Source organism: Miniopterus natalensis, chromosome 10 (genome assembly GCF_054644295.1).
Source record: "Miniopterus natalensis isolate mMinNat1 chromosome 10, mMinNat1.hap1, whole genome shotgun sequence".
In the NCBI taxonomy this organism is placed as follows: Eukaryota; Metazoa; Chordata; class Mammalia; order Chiroptera; family Miniopteridae; genus Miniopterus; species Miniopterus natalensis.
The window spans coordinates 42,199,039-42,219,150 of record NC_142090.1 but is presented as its reverse complement, the minus strand read 5'-3'; the positions used below and the strand labels follow the sequence as shown (position 1 = coordinate 42,219,150).

Genomic DNA, 20,112 nt, shown 5'->3' with positions numbered 1-20,112 from the left:
GAGATATAATTGACATATAATAACACTGTGTAAGTTTAGGGCGTATGTGTACTGATTTGATACATCAATATGTTAAATACAGAGTTAGCATATATTGTCTCAGGTATATACTGTGAGGGTTCAGAACGAGCCACCCCAAGATGTGCCTCAGTGGTATGCAGATTACTTTTAGCTAAAGGCAATTTTAGCTTCAGCTCAAGAGAAACTTCTGCCCTCCTTTTTAACTACCTAGAAGAACTTGAATCAGGGGCTTTGCCTCTAATAAGAGACTACAAGAATAACCTCTTTTGACCTATCTGTAGGGCAGGGCAAACTTCTATTTACTAAACATCAACCTGCAATGACATTTTGAAGCCCCCAAAGTGCTTTACCTCATTCCTAGCTCAGGGTGTCTTGTACACCTCAATCCCCGTTTCTATCTCTGAATCTCTTATACATGTGAAGAAAGTAAGCAAGGGGTAGAGAATCTGTCTGAAAGAAATAATGGCAGAAAACTTCCTTAACCCGGTGAAGGAAAGAGTCACACAAGTTCAGGAGGCACAGAGAGTCCCAAGCAAGAAGAATCCAAAGAGGCCCATGCCTAGACACATCATAATTAAAATGTCAAAAATTCAAGGCAAAGAGAGAGAATCTTAAGGACAGCAAGAGAAAAGCAATTTGTTACCTACAAAGGAACTCCCATAAGGCTGTCAGGTGATTTCTCATCAGAAACTCTACAGGCCAGAAGGAAATGGCATGAAGTATTCAAGATCATGAAAAGCAAGGATTTGAAACCAAGACTACTTTATCCAGCAAGGCTATTATTCAAAACAGATGGTGAAATAAAGAGCTTCCCAGACAAAAAAAAAAAAAAAGGCTAAAGGAGTTTATTACCACCAAACCAGCATTGCAAGAAATGTTAAAGTGACTGCTGTATGCTTGGTAGAGCTCCCCTGTGAAGCCATCCAGACCAGGGCTTTTGTTTGCTGGGAGTTTTCTGATTGCTGCTTTGATTTCACTGGTGATTGTTGGCCTATTCAGGTTTTCTGATTCTTCCTGATTTAGTTTTACATGATCTTACTCATATGTGGAATCTAATGAACAAAATAGATCCAGAGACATAGAAGCATGGAACAGACTGACGAATCTCAGAGGGGGGTTGGGGGTGGGGGTGGGGAGAGATTAATCAAAGAACTTATATACATATATGCATAACCCATGAACACAGACAATAGTGTGGTGAAGGCCTGGGGGGTGTAGATGAGGGATGGAGGGGATCAATGGGGGGGGAAAGGGGGACATCTGTAATACTTTCAACAATAAAGAGAAATTAAAAAAAAAAAATTGCCTGGCATGCAAAGAAGTAAAAAAATGAAACCCATAACAAGAAGAAAGGTCAATCAACAGAAAATGGACCAAGAAATAATGAAGACTAAAATACTGAAATATCTATTATACATATGGTCTATATGTTCAAGAAGGTATATGAAAACATAAACTTCATAACAAAGGAAAGATATAAAAATTTAAAAATATCAGAAAATAAAAAACATTATGTAAAATAAAAAACACGAAGGCATAACAGGAGACTAGACACTTCAAAAAAACAGACCAGCAACCTTGGACAGTGTAGCTCAGTTGGTTGGAGCATCGTTCTACGTACCAAAGGGTTGCAGGTTCAATTTGGGGTCAGGTCACATGTTTGGGTTGCAGGTTGGATCCCTGGTCAAGTTGTGTGCAGGAGGCAACGGATTAATGTTTCAGTAGGCAACAGATGGATGTTTCTCTCTCCCCCTCACCTTTCCTCTCTCTGAAATCAATAAAGATATATTTAAAATAATAATAATAAACAAATAAATAAAACCAAATTTAGAAACAATTTTGGGTATATTATAGACCAAAACATATGACACAAAACAATACAGCTTTGGAAGACAATATAGAATATCTGCATGATCTCATGGTAAAGAAAGTTCTCTAAAACAAGACAGAAAAATACTAACCCTAAAAGAAAAATGGCAAATTTCACTCTATCCATCTAAATAAGAGAGAGAGAAAAAGAGAAGGAAGAACAAAGGGACACCTGAAACACACATAATAGAAAACTTCTCAGGTACTCAACCTCTTTAGTAATTAGTTCCCTAAAAAACAAAACCAGAAGATGCCACCACACACTGATAATGTGGGCAAAAATTAAGAAGTCTGACAACATTAAATCGTGGCAAAGATACAAACTAACAGAACTCTCATATAACGCTGGTATACTTGGCATAACTATCTGGGAAAACAATTTGGCATTATATAATAAAGTTAAAGATCAGAAATCCTGTAACTAGCAATTTCATTCCTAGAATGCACCTTATAGGAAGGAGTGTCTACGTGAGCCAGTACACCTACACAAAACTATTCACAGCAGTATTAACAATAGCCCTAAATAGCAAACAATTTAAAAGTTCATCAGCAGTAGAATATTCATATAATGGCAAATTCTACAGCAATGAAAATAAACCAACTAAACTGTAAGCAATATGGATTAATCTTAAAAAGCATAATACTCATTTCAAAAAGTAGAATATCATAACATAATTTAAATTACAAAAATCCTTTTGAATTAACAACCAAAACAATCTCGAAAAAGAACAACAAAGTTGGAGGCCTTGTACTTCTTGATTTTAAAATATATTACAAAGCAGTCCTGATATGCCAAGGTTATCAGTTCAACACCGTGGCAGGACACATATAAGAATCAACTAATGAATGCGTAAATAAATAAAAAAGCAAATCAGCCCGGCCAGGCGTGGCTTAGTGGTTGAGTGTCGACCTAGGATCCAGGCAATCAGGGTGCGATTCCCAGTGAGGGCACATGCCTGGGTTGCGGGCTGCAGCCGATCAATGACTCTCTCATCAAGATGTTTCTCTCTCTCTCTCTCCCTCTCCCTTCCTCTCTCTGAAATCAATAAAGATATATTAAAAAAAAAAAGCAAATCAGTGTTTCTCCCCTGCTCTCTCTCTATATGAAATCAATAAATAAAATATATAGAATCAATAAATAAAATTAAATAATAATTAAATAAAATATACTACAAATCAACTGTAATCAAAACAGTATGGTACTGGAATAAAGACAGATACACAGACCAATGGAATAGACCAGAGAGCCCAGAAAGAAATAAACCCTTGCATACAGGACCAAATGATTTTTCACAAGGGTGCCAAGACTACACAGTGGGGAAAAAAGTCTCTTCAACAAATGGTTGATGGAAAACTGGATACCCACAAGCAAAGTTATAAAACTGGACCCGTACCTTACACCATATACAAAAACTCAGAATGGCTTTAAGACCTAAATGTAAGACCGAAACTATAAAACTTCTAGAAAAAAAACATAGGGGAAAAGCTTCAATACATTAAATTTGGCAATAATTTTGTAAATATGACACCAAAAGCACAAGGCAAATATAACTACATCAAACTTAAAAACTTCTGTGCATCAAAGGAAATAATCAACAGAGTAAAAAGGCAACCTACACAATGGAAAAAAATACTTGCAAATCATATACCTGATAAGGGGTTAATATCCAGAATGTATAAGGAACTTCTACAACTCAACAAAAAACCAAATAAACCAATAAAAATGGAAAATATTTTGAATAGACAAGTCTCCAAAGAAGATATAAAAATGGTCCACAAAAGAATACAGATTGGTTCAACCACTATGGAAAACAGTGTGAAGTTTCCTCAAAAAATTTAAAATGAAAAGTGCCTTATGACTCAGCAATTCCACTTCTGGGAATATATTTGAAGAAACCCAAAACACTAATGCAAAAGAATATATGCACCCCTATGTTCATTGCAACGTTACTTACAATATTCAAGATCTGGAAGTAACCCAAGTGCCCATCAGCAGATGAGTGAATAAAAAAGCTGTGGCACATTAACACAATGGAATACAACTTGGTCGTAAAAAGAAGGAAATCTAACCCTTTGCGACAGCATAGATGAACCTGGAGAGTATTATGCTAAGTGATAAGCCAGTCAGAGAAAGACAAATACCATATAACTTCAATTATATGTGGAACCTAATGAACAAAATAAGCAAACAAAATAGAAACAGACTCATAGACAGCAAGAACAGACTGACAGCTGTCAGAGGGAAGGGGGTGTTGGGGACTGGGTGAAAAACGTGAAGGAATTGGTTGCTGCAGAATAGCCACAGAGATGCAAACTGCGGCATGTGGAATATAGTCAATAATGTCAAAATAACTGCGGATGGGGCAAGGTGGGTGCTTGGGGCAGCAGGGAAACCACTCTGAAGAGTGTGGGGTTTTCTGGCCACTTTGCTGTACATCTGAAACTGGTATGAAATGGTATTAAATGCAAATTGTGGTGGAAAATTAAAATAAATAAATAAACCACTAAAAATCAAAACAAAAAAGTGACCAGAAAACTAAAGGATCTGACAGAAACATTAATAAGAGACATGAAGAGGAAATTTGGCACAGCATTTTGAAGGAAGTGAAGGATAGAAAAACAAATTTGTATTTTTCCTACAACTAGCTCAAACTTAGTTAAAATTAGAGTAATAATAAAGATGATAGTTGTTTAAAAAAGACCCACAAGAATATGAAAAGATGCTTAACATCACTAATCATAACAGAAATGCAAATCCACTATGAGGTATCACCTCACACCTTTTAGGATTGCCAGCATAAAAAGAACAAAAATAGCCCAGCAGGGCGTGGCTAAGTGGTTGAGCATCAACCTAGGATCCAGGAGATCGAGGTTTGATTCCTGGTCAGGGCACATGCCCAGGTTTTGGGCTCGATCCCCAGCAGGGGGTGTGCAGGAGGCAGCCGACCAATGATAACTCTCTCATCATTGATGTTTCAACTCTCTCTCCTTCTCCCTTCCTCTCTCTGAGGTGAATACAGATATATTTAAAAAAAAACAAGGAACAGAAATAACAAGTGTGGGTGAGGATGCAGAGAAGCTGGAAGTCTTATGCACTGTTGGTTGGAATGTAAAATGGTACAGTCACTATTAAAAATTGTATGGAGGTTCCACAAAAATCAATAGAATTATCATACAATTTGGGTATATATCCAAAAGAATTCAAAGCAGGATCCACTGCAATATTACTCAAAATAGCCAAGAGGTACTCATCAATGTATTAATAGATGAAGAATATGTGGTACATACACAGAATGAAATAATCATACAGTCTTAAAGAAGGAGGAAATCCTGTCACATGCTAAAACATGGATGAAACCCAAGGACATTATGCTAAGTAAAATAAGTCAGTCACAAAAGGACAAATACTGTATGATTCCACTTATATGAAGCATAGAAAGTAGTCAGAATCATACAAGCAGAAAGTAGAAAGGTAGTTGCCCCAAAACAGGAAGGAGAATCAGTGTTTAGAGGGTAAGAGTTTCAGTTTTGCAAGGTGAAAAGTTATAGAAATTTCTTGCACAACAAAGTACATATAGTTAACAACACACTTTCAAATGATTAAGATGGTAAACTTAATGTTGTATTTTTACCACAATAAAAAAAAATCGATGTGAACTAAGAAGCAAAAAAATAAATTATTTCTGGTACATATGTCACAAAAAAGTTGCTAACAACAGCATCATATCTGCACATCATTAATTCTCATAAATTCCCCTATGCCCAAATTTTGGTTTATAACATTACTACTCACTAAGGAACCAGGATGCTTTACAGGTTACTTGATCCCATTTTTTCCAGCAGGAAGCATCAGTATGGGTCTAGAACACTCCACAGCACCCAGAAAACAAAGATACTTTCAAGATAGCAGAAGGTCATGGAAAAAAACAAAGAAGCCCAATTGAAAGGATTCCAATGATCAAACTCTGATAATCTGAGCATCAATAGATGTATAGCAATTAAAATTAAGTGAAAAAGGTTGAATCTATGAAACACCATAGCAATCAAAATGAACTGAAAGAGGTTGATTCTGTGATACTAAAAAATGATTTTTGTTGTTGTTTTGTTTATTAACCCTCACATGAAGATATTTTTTCCATTGCTCTTCAGAGAGAGTAGGAGGGAGGGAGGGGAGGAGGGAGAGAGAGAGAGAGATCCATGTGAGAGAGATACATTGACTGGTTGCCTCAAACTGCAACCCAGGTACATGAGCTTGACTTGGAATTGAACCCAAGACCCTTTGGTGCTAGGCTGACGCTCTAACCACTGAGCACACCAGCCAGGGCAGAAATGATTAATCTGAAGTAAACAAAAGATGATTATAAAAGATGAGTAACATAGTATAATTTTTCATTGATTTAATAAGTGTTAATACAGACATATCAATATTTCATTTCTTCTTCTGAATGCATATTGGTTTATAAAAATAAAGAAAAAAAATAAGCATAGAAAAATGAACAAAACTTATGTTCAACAAAATGATTCCAGAAAAGCAGTATTACTCAAAACAGAAATACCTGATTGGTATTGGTGGTTGTACATAACAACCAGAAAAATTGGCAGTCCAGTATCAATCAGCACCAGGAGGAATAAGAACACACTGGTAGTCACACACAATATACAATTAAGAAGGAAGTTCAACATTGCTTCAAAATTAATTAGCTGAATGTTCCAAAGAAATCAGATCTGCTCCCCTGTACAGAACAGGAGTTAACAACCAGCAGGCAAAACCAACCTGTCACCCAATTTTGTAAACAAAATTTTATTAAAATACTGGCAAGTACAACATAGTTGAATAGCTACAACAGCAATATGGTATATCATAGCACCTAAAATATTTCTACATGGCCCCTCACCAAAAAAATTTGCTAATTCCTATATAGATAATAACTCCTTTAGATGTCTCTACTAATAATAATGTCATAATGTTAAGACATATATTAAGTATTTGTTTTATCAACAAAGTTAATCTGTATAATAAGAAGACAAACAATGAGATACAACTAGGCATGCAAAATTTTAAAAATATTTCTAAGTATACCAAATTTCAAAAATGTACAATCTAAACAAAAGACAGAGAATAAAAGTCAAATGATGTAACAAGTGATAATTATAAAAAGGGCCATGGTCAAACAAGTAGTGACTCAGGCATAACTAATCACTATGAAACAAGATGCCATGTCATAACCATGAATAAATTAACTAAGAACTTTGCTGGTCTGAGATAAGATTCTTTTTGTTTGGATAATGTAAGACTGTTAAAACCCTAAAGGGAAAAATAATAATTAAAAAATTAAAATAAGAACTGGAATAAGATTAAAAAATAAATATTCTAAAAAAAAAATTAATTGATGGTATCTGCACTTTTGTTGTTACCAGATTTAGTCTAAATGTAATCATTACAGTATATTGTATGTTTTATAATCTGTTCTTGAATATGTTTAAAGTGCTTAGCAAAATACATTAAATTTATGATTTTATTTAAACATTCAAAAGAATTTTATTAAGTTTGTAATCAGTGTTTAAATGACTGAGGAAATTCAATTTCTTAAATTAATAAGTTTTTAATTATTATTTGCATAAATGATGTATAAGCATTTAGGAAATGAATACTTAATATTAAAGATACATTAATAAAAAAATCTAAAAGACAAACCAGAAAATTTTAAAATGTAGGTGGTAATGAGCATTCTCCATCCAAGAAAGCTCCTCAGATATTAGAAATTCTATCAAAAATATTCATACTAAAGTCAAAATATAAGTGAAATGTAAAACATAAACTGTCGTTACAGACCAAATTAACAACACCCTTCAACTCGGAGTGGCCTAACTTATATGTAGTAAGTTAAATATTTCTTTACTGTTAGATTATTAATGAGTTTTGTACTTATTTAATATTTAATATCTAAATATTAAATGTTCTTTTAACAGCTGAAAAGTCACACTACAAGAAAATACACATAAAGAATCAGAGAATGGTACAGTTAACTTTAGCTAAAGGTGATGAATATGATATAGATGTACATAAAAACATTTTCCTGTACAGTAGCTCTAACCCACAAAAATTAATGTTACAATTTCAGACCTAAATAAATAAATAACAAAACTACACTTTATATATAGCTAAATAAAAAGCTTGAAAAATGTTTAGATAGAAATAAGAATACCATTTTTTATGTAATATTAGGAAAGAAGACAAAGAAACGTAGTTATGGACTAAATTTGGAGAGCAGAGGGGGTTAGAAAGTTAAAGAAATTTAATCGTACACTTTAAATAGGTAAATTTTATGATTTGTGAATTATATCTCAATAAAGCTGTTTAAAAAAATAATAGGTATGGGGTAAGAATTTTATTGAGAGAGTAGAAAATGGAACATGAGAGGTTCACTGAAAAGATGACTTAACTCAGATCTGCCTTTAGTGAACAAGGCTTCCAGATATAATAAATAAGAAGGACAGGGAAAGAGCTTGAGTGGATCCTTTTAAGGCAGGCTTTCAGTGCCATTTTCTAGATATGGTCTGCAAGCTTCTACCTCATGCCTTTGTTAGTTTCTTCTTTCTAGCTATAATTCCCTATTCTCATCTCAGCCTATGCAAATCCTACCTATACTTTAAAACCTGTATCAAACCTCATTCATTCTTAAAGATTTACTTCCAATCTCTCAAAAGCCTCTTTATTTCTCTTAAGCCCACCTCAAATGCCATTTCCTAATTAAGCATTAAACATTTCATAAAACAATCCAACTGTATATAATTTCCTTCCCTTCTGAATACTTGTTGTTACTTTATTTATTTTGGCATTTATGTAATCGACAGTGTTTTATTTGGGCACTGTGTATAGTTATCATATTTCCTTTAACCATAACATAAACTTTCTGAAGACAAGGACTATCTCACCCATCTTTTTGCCTTTTGCCACAACTAACACTGTCTCTCACATGAGATGTTCCACTGGCTTACTAGAAGATCTAGAGCCCCTCAGCTATCATTTCCTCATTACCTTATCTACATTCTCTACATCAAACAATCCTAGGATTAAGTTAGACTATGTCTTCAAACAATATAAACAGACAAACTGACTTTTAAAAAACTCTTATAGGATCCTAGAAGATGGCGGCACTGTGGCAAGCAGCAGAGAACCCCTGCTCCTAGCCACGGACTCGATTTACCGCTAAAATACTGCGTAACCAGCTTGGAAAAACCAGAGAAACAGACCTGAGGGGACATATCTCAAATAGGGAGCACTAAAGAAACATCATAGACTCTGGTAAGAGAGGGGAGCTTAGAAAGGAGGAGTGTCCCCTGAACCCTGTGCTGGGCTCTGAGCCCCGAGGCTTGGAAGCTGCAAAGCTCCGTCCCCTCGGAAGTGCAGACTGGCTTCTAAAAGCGGGGATCTCACACCCGGAGCGGAGGAGAGAGGAAGGAGCACCCCGCGCAGAGGGCAGAGGGACCCTGGGGAGTGGTGTGCCTGCAAGGAGGGGACAGCGCCTTCCTAGAGAAACAAAGCTTCTAATGGTGGGCAGCACCTTCCTAGAGAAACAAAGATTCTAATGGCGGCAATGACAGGCATCTTTCACACCCGGTGCTGACCATAGGAAAAGTTGTCCCAAAGTGTGCGGTACCCCAGTAGAAAGGGACCAGAGGCCTGCACTGAGCAACCATATACAGGGACCGTCTCTCTTCCTATAAGGCATTGTATAGAACTCCAGAAAATATTTAATGTGTGGTGCAAAGAAGAGGAAGAGAGCCCTCCTGCCCCTAGAGAGGGACTGGAGCTGCCTGTGGGGTGGATGGGGGTCTCCAGGCACCTGAGCTCCCAGTGCGGCGAATCTAGGATTTTTGACCCACTCTGAGGGGAGCCGGGATAGCACGCAAAGAGCTACCCCAGCTTTACTGATATCAGCGGTGCAGGGAAGCTGTGGGGAGCTGACTTTGGGTCCCCTCCTGCTTGGTACGGAGGCACGAAGGTGGCAGAACATTGCAGGGCAAATTCTCTGCCTGTGTGTTGCTTTGTATGTTTTTCAGTTTTTTATAGCTAAAGGGGCGTCCACCTTCCTGGCTTGCATTGGGGAGACTGACGAGCAGAAGCTGGGATGTGTGTCTGCATTATGGAGAGTTTGAAACAAGCGCCCTGTGTGATCAGCCAACCAGATATGGGAAGGGAGGGGTGGAGCACACCTACCTCTCCTGCAGGCTGGGAGCACCACCCCAAAAAGGGGCTGGTTCAGCTCACTAAAGCCCCAGATATCCCCCAAAGTGTACAGGCCTGAGGGGAAAGGGAAAACAGCTCACAGGAGGACATTATAAGAATAAGACTCTCAGGGACTAATGTTTGGGAACTGGAGGAAAAGCTGGAAACTTCTGCTGGGGGCTGGGCAGGCAAAATATTCACAGAATTGTTCTTAATCAAATTCACTGAGCCTAGACTGCTGAATAGGCCCATACAAAAAAGGCAACAGATTGAAGTCAATCTGAAACTGCAACAGGCCATTGTATGGGGAACTAGAATTGGAAGATAGGGTAGAGACTGAGGAGCTTCCTTTGAAACAGAGACTAACTTACCCACAGTGAGTGCCTGACAGCGAAAACTCTAAGTAAGGGGAGCAATATCCCAAGCTACACTAGCTGGCCTGCACCCTAAAGACTCTTCAGAAGATGCTACCGTTAAGACCAGGGAACCACGAGGGAGAGGCAAAATAGGTGACAAGTGGAGGTGGTCCACAGAGAGCCTCAGATCAACCAACTACCCGAGGACACTAGAGCCAAACCTAGAAAACTCCTGACACTGGCTGATACACAAGTACCTCCCAGGAGACCTGAAATCAGCATACAAAACAGTGAGCCTCAGACAAATAAGCTGCACAGATAAAACTGACCAGATTTTCTTTTTCCTTAGAAAAAAGAGAGAAAAGGGAAAAAATTTTTTTTAAATTTTTAAAAAAATTTGTTTTGCTTTGTTGTTGTTCTTTGCATTGTTTTGTTTTGTCCTTTGTTCTATTATCAAGATTTTTTAATATATTTTTACTGATTTCAGAGAGAGGAAAGGAGAGGGAGAGAGAAAGATAGAAACATCAATGACAAGAGAGTCACTGATCGAGCCCACAAACTGGGCATGTGCCCTGACCAGGAATCGAACCCCGATCGTCTGGATCCTAGCTCGATGCTCAACCGCTGAGCCACGCCCAGCCAGGCTCAAGATTTTTTTGATGTTCTCTGCTTAATTGCGGGGACATTATCATTATAACCAATAAGTTTACTAGTTTCTCTATTGTTTCCCCCGTACCTCTTATTGGAGGCCCTCCCTACCCTTGCTTTCTCTCTCTCTCTTCTCATTCCACTTGAATAACTTTTTTTCTCTCTTTTCTTATTCTCCATTCTGTCTTCCTGTCTTTTTGTTTGCTTCTGTATCCTTATTGTATTTTTGTTTTTTATTTTTCAACTATTTTCCTATTCCTACACTCTACCCTTAACTTTTTGCTTGCCCTTCTTTCAGAATCTTTTCTCTGCCCCTTTTATCTCCAAGTAGCTTCTCTATTTTTCACTTTCTATTTAATTTACTATTATTTTTTATTTTTCATTACTATTGCCGGAAAAAGACCTTGATGAGATGGAATTAAACAAGTTATCAGAGACAGAGTTCAGAGTAATGGTTATAAAGATGCTCAAGGAAATTAATGAGAAGAAGACACTTAATGGAAAGGTCCAAGAATTTAGTGAAAACATGAAAAAAGGAGCTAGGTATCATAAATAAGAACCAGGCAGAAACAAAGAATACTATATCTGATATCAAGAATAAGCTGGAAGAATTAAAAGCAGGCTCAATGAAGCAGAGGATAGAATAAGTGACTTAGAAGGTAAGGTAGAAAAAAACAATCAGAGCAGCAAAAAGAAAAAACATTTAAAAAGCAAGAGGACAGTCTAAGGGAGCTTTGGGACAACATGAAGCAAAACAATATTTGCATCACAGGGGTGCCAGAGGAGGAGGAAAGAAAGGGATAGAAAACTTGGTGGAGAAAATAATGACAGAAAACTTCCCTACACTGGTGAGGGAGAAAGCCACAGAAGTTCAGGAAGCACAGAGTGTTCCAAACAAGAGGGACCCTTAGAGACCCACTCCAAGACACATCATAATAAAAATCGCAAATGTTAAGGACAAAGGGAGAATATTAAGAGCTGCAAGAGAGAGACAAGCAGTTACCTACAAAGGAACCCCCATAAGGCTGACAGCAGATTTCTCAACAGAAACACTTCAGGCCAGAAGGGAGTGGCATGAAGTTCTCAAAGTAACGGAAAGCAAGAACATGCACCCAAGACTGCTTTATCCAGCAAGGCTGTCATTTAAAATTGAAGGTGAAATAAAGAGCTTCCCAGACAATAAAAGGCTGAAGGAGTTCAGTTCCACCAAACCAGCATTGCAGGAAATGCTAAAAGGACCATTTTAAGAAGAAGGAATATTGAGAGAATATTCCTTCTCTCAATAAAGGGGGAAAATGGCATTAAATAAGTATATATCAATAGTAACCTTAAATGTAAATGGAATAAATTCTCCAATCAAAAGACATAAGGTAGCTGAATGGATAAGAAAACAGGATCCAAATATATGCTGGTAACAAGAGACCCACCTGAGAGCAAAAGATTCACACAAGCTAAAAGTGAAGGAATGGAAAAAAATATTCCATGGTAATAGAAATGAAAAACCAGCTGGACTAGCAATACTCATTTCTGACAAAACAGACTTCAAAATAAAGACCTTAACAAGAGACAAAGGTGGTAACTACATAATACTAAAGGGATCAATCCAACAGGAGGAAATAACCCTTATAAATGCATATGCACCCAATATAGGAACGCCTAAATATATAAAAAATTTCTTGGGGGACTTTAAGGGGGAGATCAACAGCAACACAATCATAGTGGGAAACTTTAGCATCCCACTGTCAGCACTGGACACATCAAGACAAAAAATCAACAGGGAAACACAGACATTAAATTACACACTAGATCTAATGGATTTAATTGACATTTACAGAACATTTCATCCCAAAGCAGCAGAATACACATTCTTCTCAAGTGCACATGGAACATTCTCAAGAATAGACCACATGTTAAGGCACAAGGCAAGTCTCTACCAATTCAAGAAGACTGAAATTATATCAAGCATCTTCTTGTATCCTGAAACACTAACCAGAAAGAATATATGCACCCCTATGTTCATACCAGCATTATTTACAGTAGCTAAGATCTAGAAACAGCCCAAATGCCCATCAGTGGATGAGTGGATAAAAAAGCTGTGGGACATTTACACCATGGAATACTATGCAGCTATAAAAAAGAAGGATCTTTTAGCCCTTGGCACAGAATGGAAGGAACTAGACAATATTATGCTAAGTGAAATAAGCCAGTCAAAGAAAGACAAGAACCACATGATCTCACTTATATGTGGAATATACTAAACAAACTGATGAACAAAGTAGATCCAGAGACATAGCAGCATAGAACAGACTGAGAGATATCAGAGGGAAGGAAGGGAGTGGGTGGGGAGAGATTAATCAAAGAACCTACGTGTTCATAAGCATAACCCATGGACACAGACATTGGTATGGCAAAAGCCTAGCGGTGGAATGGATGCAGGGTGGAGGGGATCAATGGGGATAAAAAGGACATCTGTAATATTCTCAACAATAAAAACAAAGAAACTTAAAAAAGAAATAAAATATAAAATAAAATAAAATAATAAAATAAAATAAAATAAAATAATAAAATAAAATAATAAAATAAAATAAAATATAAAATAAATAAAACAAAATAAAATAAAATAAAATAAAATAAAATAAAATAAAATAAAATAAATAAAATAAATAAAGGTCTGGGATGGATTAATCCATTTTGCATTACTTTCTTTGGGAAATCAAACCTCGGTTTTCAAATGTTTCAGAACTTGAACAGAATTCCGAAACAGATTACATTAGAAAACCGAGGTACCACTGTATCTAACTACAGGCAAATAGTTTTTTAATAATCTATGGAAAGTATGTGGAAAATAAAATGTTTTGAATATCTCTCTCTTGTAAACCTAGAAAACTACTAAATTTCGGTCAAAAACTGAATTTCCTGAATAAGCACTGCTATTAGAACTATAGGTTTGGGTTGCTTACACTTGATCACAGCAAACAGCAAGAATTGAATAAATGCTAGTTTTTTTTCTGTTCTCCATTAAAAGAAATAATTTTGAATTCTAAAAAAGTTAGTAAATTATTATACACTGCAATAAGAAGAGAATAATTCACTTGAACAGTAATTTAGATTTGTATTTTTTAATTGGCTATCTTATTTTAAAGCCCTTTAGTATTTTTCCCCTGTTCTCTCATATTCTCTTATTTTCTCAGAATTCATCCCCTTGAAATCTGTCCATTTATAAAAATAAAAGGAACAACAAAGTATAAAGAAATGAAAAGTGAGAACCTACCTGAAGTCTTGCTAGTTGTGCAGTACGGGCTACTATTTTATTATATGGCTCAAAAATTTTTGCTTTCATCCTAAAGGAAAAATAAAGAGAGGAGTGGTAATAAAATCATCTTCAAAATATCAACAGATAATAATCCTTCTATTCTATTTATTTACAAAATGAATAACAGTACCTATCAACAGCTCCCTGTAATGCCCCAATTCTTGTCTGCATCATCTGAAGAACACCTAGGAAAACATAACAGCTTATATTACTTTACAAAGTTATAAGGGCTCAAATTGGGTAGAAAATTAAGTTAAAAAGAAATACGTATACACATACATAAGCAATTGTAATCTAAGCAACCAATATATTTTACCTGCACTATTATAAAAGCCTCTATCTCGCCCTCTAATCCTTGTTCCACTGAAGAACTCTGACAAGAAATGGGAAGTGACTACTTAATGGGGATAGGGTTTCCACATTTGGAGTGATGAAAAACTTCTCCAACTCGACAGTGATGGTTGCCCAACACTGTAAATGTAATTAATGCCACTGAATTATATACTTTAAAATGGAGAGAATGGTAAATCTCATGTTAATGTGTTTTGCACTATAATTACAAAAAAGAAGCCTCAGTGTTCTTAAAAGTGCAAACTTGTACCATGACATTCCTCTGCTAAACCCCTTCCACAGTCTCCCCTTCACTCCTATGTTAGAACTAAAGTCCACAGCCTGGTCTTGTACAAGGCCCTGTATGATTTGAATATGGCATACTTTCCACCTGGTATAGTCTTTCCAACCCATTTGTTCAAGTCTTGTCTTAACATAAAAAATTACTAGCAGATCCCTCAACTAATTTAGATTCTCTTGTTATTTTCTTCTACAACATACATTTCCTTTATGGCACTAATTACATTAGGTAATTACATATCAACTTGTATATCTGTTTAATGTTTTATTCTCTTACTAGGTTATATATTCCTGGCATTTAGGAAAAGTCTCTTTTTCATTCGCTATTGTATGACAAGAACCTAACTCAAACTACTTCCCATGGCAAGTAGTCAATAAGTTTAAATTAATGAATTATATGCTAGATAAATAAACATAAACAGCAAGAATATTATTGCCTTTACTCTCTACACATACAACATGATAAAAAACTTTTTACAAAACTGTAAAAATATTTCCAGAAAGATATATTCAGAAAGATAGATCTTAAATTTTACTATTTATATATGCGTAAAAATAGGTTTTCCAATGTTACAGATGTAATTGTTTTGAACTCCAGTCTTTAAAACTCACTTTCTCTATTTAACTTGCATAGTTGTAGTTTTGGAACATAGCATTCTAAATAAATTTAAGCATAGAATGTTGTCACATATTAGATGAAGTAATATTAGAACTAATAAACACTCCTATCAGCATACAAATACAGGGTGAGGCAAATGTAGGCTTACAGTTGTGAGTACTTGAAGCACAGAGTTAATAAAGCTATTGTAATAATCATGACCTCCATGTCTTTTCCCATAGAACGACTGTAAACCTACTTTTGCCCCACTCCATATGCTTTCATTTGGCTCAGTCCAATAGAATCCTCTCTGGCCCCAAGGATTCCTGTTTTTCTGCTGGTTTTATGATTCATTGACCTTAAGCCTCCAAGAACGAACTGCCCTTACTTGCACATCGTTTTCTCTCCACAAGGCAATCTCAATTGGCTTTTCATACTCACTTGATCTTTATTAAGGTCATCAGAAATCTCTAAGATAACAAATTCCATTGTCAGTTCCATCTTTTTCTTGTTAGAACTCTCAGAAATTCATCACACAGTTAAACCACTCCCTGTCTAAAACATTTTTACCTCTGGGCTTCACACACCCTGGATTTCCCCTTATCTCATTATTTGATCCTAATCATCCTGTTAGATCTCTACATGCTGGAGTACTCAGATTTGACCCTCAGCCTCTTCTGTTCTCCATCTACAATCTCTCAGGGATTTCAGTCTATCCCAATGGTTAAAATGTTATCTGTTCAATAAAATACTGATTTTATACATATATACATCTGCTTATATACACATGTACATATATCTATATAGACTTTCTTTATATCTGCCTATGTACACATACACAGACGTGCACACAAGCACACACACATGTGCACACAAATCTTTAACCATGAACTCTTTTATTTCAAATTTAAGATGCCCAAGACAACTTCTGCTCCACCCTGGGCCCATCAAAATCTTAATTTTCTGCAGCCTAACCCACCTGTTACTCATACCATCATCCTTCCGATTTTCCAGACTAAAATCTTAGGAGTCATTCCTGATGACTTTTCCCCTCAACCTTCCTATCTTCCATCAACAAATCTTACCAGCTCTGGCCCCACTTTTATCCCATCCATTTTTCTCTCTCTGTCTCTCTTTCCATCCACTATTCTAATCAAGTTTTACTACTCTAATAACTTCTAAATTTGCACCAATGATTCTACTCTTGCCTTCCTATAGAACCGACAGATAAAACTTTAAAGAGTATTAATCCTATCACATAATCCTCCAATGGTTTACCATTACATTTAGAATGAAAATCAAAATTTCTTTCCAAGAACATTACCTACAATTTTTTCCTTCATTCACTAAACTCCATTCATACTGAACTTCTTTCTGCCCCTTGACTTGACAAGCTAATACTTACCTGCCTTCCCACTTATTGGTCCCTCATTTTCTCCCCAGATCTTCATGTGGTAGCTCTTTCTCATCATTCAGATCTCAACTCAATGTCATCTTCTCAAAATGGCCCTCCCTGACCATCCTAGCTAGTAAAGGAATACCCTTCCTCCACCCCATCATCCGTTTTATTTTTTTTGTAGGATTTACAAACATCTGAAGTTTCCTATTTGTACATATTTTTTGTCTACTTCCCCACCTAGAACATAAGTTCCATAGGAACAGTGACTTTTCTATTGCTCACAGGTGCCTGATACCTACTAAGTGCCCAATTACTATTTGACTGAATGAACAAATGAATGAATGAGGATATCTCTTTTTATAAAACAGGCTTAATTAAATAGCCCATAAAGACAAGGACTCCATATATTATCACAGCTGCCTGGAATCTAGCAAATTTTCAATTAATATTTAAACGAATAAATGAACAAAAATAAGTAGGGAGCAGATTTAATAAAATAGGCTTGATAAATATATCTCCAAACTACTTAGATGGCGAAATTTTAAGTATATAGGGATCAGAATATACGTCATGCTAAAATGAATACTAACCAATTCATACTTTGACTTTTTATGTTCAAATAATCTGGAGAATATTCTTAGGTTATCGTAGGAACTCTGAGAAGCCAGCCTTTGTACTCTATACAATCACCAAACAAACAGCTATTCTAACTCAGTCCAACAGTATATTTTAAATACTGTAATCAGTGAAAAGCATTCTGGGAAAAACAAGCACATTATAGAACTAAACACATACGAAAACCACAATGGGAAGTATTTCTGTTGTGATGATTCACATATACATATATACATTCTTATACACACTCAGAATCAACATACTACCATGCCATTCTCACAGGTTTTACAAATGAAAAAAATCACTTAACGTTTTAAAAAAATTACCATTAAAAAAGGATATTATTTACTTGCTTCCAGAAACACATAAAAAATATTTAGAGATTAAAAAAACATAATTAATTTCCAGTAGTAAGTCAGTACTTAGAGCCTCTTAATTTTGTCATGAACATGGTCTGATATACACATCCTAAATATTAAAATAGCAGTTGAACTATTATTTCTGAAAATACTAAGTTCTTTATCAAGATGTCTTAGAAACAGTGTACATACTGAGACCTTTGAATTCATAAGAAACACTGGGGGAAGCATTAAAGAATATTGCATCACAAAAATCAATATTCTTCTTCCTTAAGAATTTCATCAAAACAGAAAAAGATCACTTAGCTTTAATAATAGTAATCACAACACAAATAATATAAAACATGATATTAAAATTTCATATTTATAAGATATAGTTTAATCAAGGGGGAACAAAAAAATTCATAAATATTAGTCAAACAAAAATGAAAGGATTCATAAAAATTAAAATCCAATGTATTGCTATTCTATTAGACTTTCATCGAAAAGCCAAAAATAAGAAAAAATTCAAGCTTACTTCCTCTACTACCTACTTTGGTGTTGCTGATTTTAGTTGTTTGAATTAACTAACAGTTAGAGAAATACTAAATATGTGCCAGAAATTGTTCTAAGTATTTTGCTAACTCATTTAATCCTCAGAATAACACCATGTTAGTACATATTAATACTCCTTTCCTTTATAGATAAAACTGAGGCACAGAAACATTAAGTAACTTTAAAGTCACACATCTAGGAAGTAGCAAAGCAAAAATTTGAACCCAAATAATCTGGCTCAGGGTTCAGCAGTGTTATTAAAGATTTGTGGAGCACAGCCACACAAATTTATTTACATATTTTCTGACTTCTTTCACTCTGCAATGGCAGTTAAGTAGTTGCAAAAGAGATAGTATGGTCTGGAAAGTCTAAAATATTGACTATATGACCCTTAACAGAAAAAGGTTGCCAATCCCTGGTCTAGCTCTATATAATCTGTAATAGTTAATGGAAATATACCTTCCAAAGATTCAATTCCAGTTGCTTGTGCCAGTAAATCTTCATGTCTTGCAACAACCTGAGAATAAAACATAAACAATCAACATATGCTCTAAGTATAAGATATTTTTCTTTGCGACGACAATGTAACCATATAGGAAGAAGGAAATACTAACATGAAAAAGAAGACATACAGGTTACAAAGGAGTGTTTGAGATGAGTTATTACCAGGAACACAAAAACACTTGTAATTCGACATAGAGCCAAAAAAAATACAGCCTTTTCACCAGCTCCTTACTTTCCTAATGGGATGTGCAGGTGAAGTTGTGCCAAAAATAAAAAACAGCTAATTCTTGCCATGCTATTATATGGTTTCCCTTTAAAGAATGTTTTCAAACATCAGATTCTCTTAGTTCTTGAACTTAATTCAGCAGCATCAGGACCACATTCCTATCTGGAACAAGATAGCAGAGTTACTGCCCACCTCCCTCTCTGCTTCTAATTTCCCAAAGTCACAGCAAATTCTCTTCCCTGCAGGCTGATATTTTTGTGAAAATCAGGGCTACGTGAATGGCCATATTACAAAACTAAAAAGGTTAAGGGTTAAAGGCCACATGTAAGAAATTCCTAGAAACATCAAGAATTCATGCAAATCTTCAGAATGCAAAATCCCATATAATTTTGTACCCTTTATTCCAAGTTTCATGTCTAATCTGTAAACTGAAACTCCTAATCAACAAGGGTTTATTCACTGGAACCCCTGCATTCTCCACCTAGTCCTATTTCAGATATCCTGTCATTCTGTCAAGTCCCTTTCTATCATATCCATCTAAAATAAGCGTTACTTTTGGTCTCCTATCAATCTTTTGATATCCTTAAGAATTCCAGAAGATGTCTGAATTTTCCCCAGTCCATTGATATAGTCACCAATGTGTGCATTTTAACAAGACTAATTTTCTTTTAATTCTCTATTCCTCTTTGTTCCTTATGATAAATACTTTGGAAAAGTTGAAAAGTCTAACTGGATGAATTTCCAAGAGATCTGGAAGACAGAAGAGAGGGGAAAACTATTTTCCTGTTACTGTTTCAGCTAGTAAACAAG

The 20,112-nt window shown here is 35.7% G+C and overlaps 1 protein-coding gene across 1 annotated transcript in view; it reads right to left on the bottom strand.

Moving 5' to 3' along the window:
- Nucleotides 1–20,112, bottom strand: part of COG5 (component of oligomeric golgi complex 5) — a 324,959-nt gene that overhangs the window by 280,038 nt on the left and 24,809 nt on the right. The window contains exons 3-5 of the mRNA XM_087821091.1: nucleotides 19,032–19,089; nucleotides 14,568–14,622; nucleotides 14,396–14,465 (exon numbers count right to left, since the gene is read on the bottom strand). Of these exons, the coding sequence (XP_087677217.1) occupies nucleotides 14,396–14,465; nucleotides 14,568–14,622; nucleotides 19,032–19,089 (183 nt within the window). The remainder of the gene's footprint in view (nucleotides 1–14,395; nucleotides 14,466–14,567; nucleotides 14,623–19,031; nucleotides 19,090–20,112) is intronic.